This window comes from Bison bison, unplaced genomic scaffold (genome assembly GCF_000754665.1).
Source record: "Bison bison bison isolate TAMUID 2011002044 unplaced genomic scaffold, Bison_UMD1.0 scf7180017864213, whole genome shotgun sequence".
In the NCBI taxonomy this organism is placed as follows: Eukaryota; Metazoa; Chordata; class Mammalia; order Artiodactyla; family Bovidae; genus Bison; species Bison bison.
Window position 1 is genome coordinate 458483 of NW_011494785.1, and position 5536 is coordinate 464018.

Consider the following 5536-nt stretch of genomic DNA (forward strand, 5'->3'; position numbering starts at 1 on the left):
CATCGCCCCTCCCCGCCTCGCCAGCGCCCCTGCACACTCACCCCAGCTTGGCGGCCAGGCGCCCAGCCCCCGAGTGCACGCCCCGCTCTCGGGGTGGGTGTTCCCGGCCGGCGGGTGCGGAGAGGGGCCCATCGTGGTCTGTCCCCGCCCCGCAGTGCTGCTCCTGCCTCTGGCACCGGCCCCCGCCCAGGACTCCGCCTCGACCTCCACGCCGGGCAGCCCCCTGTCCCCCACGGAGTATGAGCGCTTCTTCGCACTGCTGACCCCTACCTGGAAGGCGGAGACCACCTGCCGGCTCCGCGCCACCCACGGTTGCCGGAACCCCACCCTCGTCCAGCTAGACCAGTATGAAAACCACGGCCTGGTGCCGGACGGTGAGGGCCAGCCCTGTGCTCCCTCGACCCAGGGCGAGGGGACGGGTGGCCCTGAGCCCGGGTGCCCCGCTCTCCGGACCCCAGGAGCCCATCGCACCCTCTCTCCAGGAGGGATTACACCCCTGTGTTCACCTGTGCCCCACCCTTCCCTAGGCGCAGTCTGCTCTGACCTCCCTTATGCCTCCTGGTTTGAGTCCTTCTGCCAGTTCACCCAATACCGTTGTTCCAACCATGTCTACTACGCCAAGGTGAGGTCAAGACAGAGCTTGAACCTGGTGTCACCGAGGAAGGGCTCCAGACCATCCTTAGGTCCTCCCTCTCAGTCACTGGCTGACACTCGCCCAGATTCTGCGTGCAGACCGTCTCACCTTAGGCATTCAGACTCTGTGAACAATCCCCCCTTGTTGCCAGAAAAGTAAGGGAGAGGGATGGGAGGAGGCAGAGAGAAGCCTTAGGGTTCCTCCCAGTAGTGATGTCATTCAAGTCAAATGTAAAAGCCTGAAGGCAGGAAAGTGGGCCAGCAGGGCGTCTGATTTTGCAGGGGACCCTGTCTCAGATCTAGAGGGTTCGACTCAGGGCCGTGTTCCCTGATTTCCTCCCAGGAACTGTGAGAGAGGAGACCTGGGGACAGAGGATAAGGTGGAGTGGAAATGTGCCCTTTGTGAAAGGCGTTCCCACTCTGCTTCTCTCCTTGCAGAGGGTCCGGTGCTCCCAGCCAGTCTCCATCCTCTCACCCAATACCCTCAAGGAGGTGGACAGTTCACCTGAAGTGCCGCCACCTACCACGGCGACCTCCCCCAAGTCCTCCCACGTCACAGGTGAGACCCTGCCAGCCTCTCATCCCAGAGTCCCCAAACCCAGGGCTTAAGGTATCCACAGGAGGGACCTGGGGAGGTGAGCTGCTGGAGGTAGCCTTGGGCAGCTGTTTGCATAAGGGGAGAGCCTACTTTTTTGACACAGGAAAGTTAGGGCTTTCCTATATCAGGGTGTTTTCTGACATTACATCTATTTCTGCCCTGAACTAATTTTTCCTTGCTCCCCAAAACACTCTTGCGTTAAGAAGTCCTCTGGCACCTTTCTCAGCTCACATCTTCACTCCAAAAAGGATTGGTTGCTAGGTATTCAAAGTACTTGGTGCTTCCTAAGTGAGAGGGACAAAAGGTGGTATTAGAAGTGGGTTAGGAAAGAGGACCCTTTGTGAGGGAGGTGGAAAGGGGACCCATAGCACTGCCACCACCGTCACCATAGTACTATTGTTTTGATATTTGTATTCTTGCCTGTGTTTTGTATGATTGGTTGTGTGAACATGTGTAATTTAGGCTGCTTTCCTCTACCTTTGTGTTTATGTGTGTGTTTGTGCTTATGTGTTTATGTGTGTGCTTGTGTGTTTATGAGTGTGTCTGTGCTTATGTGTGTGTTTATGTGTGCTTATGTGTTTACGTGTGCTTATGTGTTTGTGTATGCCTATGTGTGTGCTTGTGCGTTTTGTATGTGCTTATGTGTTTATGTGTGTCTGTGTGCTTTTGTGTTTATGTGTCGGTTTGTGTGTGCTTATGTGTTTGTGTGTTTTTAGTGTGCTTATGTGTTTATGTGTGTGTTTGTGTGCCTTTACATGTTTATGTGTGTCCCTCTGCAAAGACGGAATGCCAGAAGCCTAACCTTCCCTTTCCCTTCTCTCTCTTGGTCCCTCGCAAACCCTGTTGCAGCCACCGAACGACAGGTCTTCCAGCCCTGGCCCGAGCGGTTGAACAGCAATGTGGAGGAGCTGCTCCAGTCCTCCTTGTCCTTGGGCGGCCAGGAGCAAGGGCAGGAGCCCAAACAGGAGCAGGGGCAGGAGCACAAGCAGGAGCGGGGGCAGGAGCACAAGCAGGAGGAAGGGCAGGAGCAAGAGGAGCAGGAGGAGGAGCAGGAGGAGGAGAAGCAGGAGGGCCAGGGCACAGAGGAGGCGCTGGAGTCGGTGTCTAGGCTGCAGGCAGACCCAGAGCCCAAGTTTCGGTCTGAACTTGTGTCCTCCAACCCTTTCTCCTTCACTCCCCGGGTGCGGGAAGTGGAGTCTACTCCCATGTTGATGGAGAACCTCCAGGAGCTTATCCGATCGGCGCAGGAGATGAATGAAATGAATGACGTGTATGACGGGGAGACCATCTGGAGATCCCAGAGCCCCGGCAGGTACTGGACGTTCTGTCTCCCCCACCGGCCCCACCCTTCCTTCTGCCTTTGGGGATGAGAAGCCCACTTGGCCAGCCTTGGCCTCAGACCCACCCAGATCTGCTTGGGCTTTGGGTGCACCCAGCGGCTGCCCGCCTCACCTGCTCTGTGGCTTAAGCACTGTCCTAGATGCCCATCTCTACCTGGCATGGGGTTAACCCTGAAGCTAGAGCTACCAGACTTGGGTTCTGGGTTTCTCTCTGCCTCTGATGAGCACTGCAAATTTCATTTCCCCTTTCTGGGTCTCAGTTCCTCATCTGTAAAAGGAGGCGGTTAATCTGGAGGCCTCTCACCTCCAGCATGCTGAGTGCATGTGACTAAGACTGGATGGTAAGGGCAGTGGGGATCGAGTAGGCATGGCTGTCTGCCCTGGCCCTCTGGCCCATCCCCTGCAGTGGTGCCATCTTGGTCTTTTTGCAGCCTGCTACAGCTGCCCCACGTGGAGGCCTTGCTGACCCTGTGCTACTCGATTGTGGAGAACACCTGCGTCATAACCCCGACAGCCAAGGCCTGGCAGTACTTGGAAAATGAGATCCTTGGTTTTGGGATATCGGTATGCCCACCGAGCTGTTCACTGGCTCCAAGTTCACGGGCCTAGGGAGTAGAGGATGGGCGGGACCACAGAAGGCCTGAAAAACTCTCCAAGTGAGAACCCCTTCTTGGAAAGACATTTCCAGCTCCCCTAAAAGGAAGGAGGCTCAAGACAGAGTCTGGAATCTATTCCTGGCCAGAATTCCTTCTGTGGTTCAGTTGCTAAGCTTGAGTCATGTCCAGTCAGTTCACCAACCGCAGGATGTGGCTGTACCTTAGATACAGCTCTTCTTCCAGGAGGGATCCTAGAACCCGTTCCAGGGCTCTGTAGAGAGATCCCAATCTTGATATGTCCTCATAACCCAGCAAATTCTATTTCCAAGAAGTGTAGGATTTTCCAAAAGCACGTTAGCAAATGTGTGCTAAGAGCTGGCATGCCATCCATGCATCTGTCTATTCAACAGATATTGATCTGGCTAGGTATTTGAGACACTAGCAATTCTGTCCTAGGTAATTTAGCGATGAGTGCAACAAGATCCGATCCTCTGTCCTCCTGGAGTCCACTGGGAGAGAGAGACAAAATGGAGACCAGTGTGACAGGGATCGACGCATGACGGATAAGTCTAAAGTTCAGAGAGCAGATGGCGAGCACAAAAGTCATGCTGGGGCAGGATTGGAGAATGCCTCTTAGAGGAACTGATGACCTGAGACCTGGAGATAAAAGAAGTTAACCAGGCAGAAGAAGGGGTTGGTAGAAGGTTCCTGCTAGAGAGACTACTGTGTGCAAAGGCTCAGAGGAAAGAGAGAAGAAATTCCACGAAGGACCAAGAATGAGCACACTGTTACTCTTCCTCCCGCTCTCAGGGAGCTGAGACTGAGTAGCATTATACGAAAGGAGTGTGGGATGGTAGGTGATAGAAACAGAGTTATTTTTTGGTGAAGGTGGACCGCACGTAGGAAGTTCAGGACTAATGGAGAGCTCATTGGATTTTAGGGCTTGGTTGAAAGAACAGTAAGGAGCCCATTTTACCTGGAAACAGAGTCAAAGAGGCCATGATGTGAATAATCCCGAATGGCAGTCCGAACCGTTGTATTTCATTTGGTAGGAAAGGGGAATTCAGTTATGATTTGGGGTTAGGGACCTGATGATGCCTCCCCCATGAGCTGTTATGAGGAGCGAGCAAGAGATTGTGTGACTGTGATGCGCTGACCGGACGGCCTGGAGATCCTGCCGAGCGAGATCTTCCTGAGGAGACTCACTCAGGGCGGACAGCCCCACAGGGAGATGGGCGGCTCCACATCTAAGAAGGTCCTCCAAGAACTTGGAGGCTCTGAACCCAGGTGCTCCAGCAGAGGACCTGGGTTTTGAGTTGGAAGCAGCCAGACCAGTGTCCCAGGTCCATCATGCACTCGATGTGTGTTTGAGCAAGTGACTCAGCCTCGGGGAGCCTCAGTTTCCTGGCAGGCAAATGGAGCCATGCTTAGTAGCTATTCTATTCCTAGGAAGACCAAATAAGATGAAGGCATTTATCAGCCATGGCATGCAGCACCGTGCCAGCTCTTTGTAAATATTAGCATTATCATTAGCAGAGAGGAAGGGAGGACGGTGAGCCTCTTTCAGTTAGGCAGAGTTAGACATCTGTCAGGCACTTGGCCATGAGGATTCAGAGCTCAGGAAAGAGATTAGAACGGATGATAGAGGCTTGGGTGTCACCTGCAAGAAGATGAAGATTGTTTGTGAGGAAATAAACCATCCTGGAGGAGGGGGAAGAAATAGAGAGTTGATGGGAGGTCCTTGAGGGGAGGACCTTGGGTAGGGGGTTTGGGAAAAGCCAGAGGAGCTTCTGGAAAAGGCTTAATGCGGGGACCTTCGTTGGGGGCGTGGGACTTCAGCCTCAGGCCCTCAGCCGCACCCCTCCGCAGGTCTGTGACAGTCTGGGGCGGCGACACTTAGCCGCGTGTACCCTCTGTGACTTCTGCTCACTGAAGCTGGAGCAGTGCCACTCGGAGGCCAACCTGCAGCGACAGCAGTGCGACAGCTCCCACAAAACACCCTTTGTCAGCCCCCTGCTTGCCTCCCAGAGCATGACCATTGGCACCCAGGTACCGACCCAGCTGGGTGGGCTGCAGTGGTGGCGGTGGGGGTGGGGGGTAGGGCTTTAGGCAAGGTCGGGCAACCGGGGGCTGAGGGGGTGAGCAGGGTGCCCACCTCTCTCCTGTGCCCCGTGCCACAGATAGGGAGCCTGAAATCGGGCCGCTTTTACGGGCTGGACTTGTACGGCGGGCTGCGCATGGACTTCTGGTGTGCCAGGCTGGCCACTAAGGGCTGCGAAGACAACCGAGTGGCCAGCTGGCTCCAGACTGAGTTCCTGAGCTTCCAGGATGGAGACTTCCCCACCAGGGTCAGCCCCACCCCACTCACC

The 5536-nt window shown here is 55.0% G+C and overlaps 1 protein-coding gene across 1 annotated transcript in view; it reads left to right on the plus strand.

Moving 5' to 3' along the window:
* The window catches only part of ACRBP (acrosin binding protein), a 9469-nt gene that overhangs the window by 1910 nt on the left and 2023 nt on the right, over positions 1 to 5536 (plus strand). Inside the window, exons 2-8 of the mRNA XM_010845195.1 lie at positions 156 to 374; positions 528 to 622; positions 1072 to 1192; positions 2081 to 2543; positions 3003 to 3135; positions 5037 to 5216; positions 5348 to 5515. Of these exons, the coding sequence (XP_010843497.1) occupies positions 156 to 374; positions 528 to 622; positions 1072 to 1192; positions 2081 to 2543; positions 3003 to 3135; positions 5037 to 5216; positions 5348 to 5515 (1379 nt within the window). The remainder of the gene's footprint in view (positions 1 to 155; positions 375 to 527; positions 623 to 1071; positions 1193 to 2080; positions 2544 to 3002; positions 3136 to 5036; positions 5217 to 5347; positions 5516 to 5536) is intronic.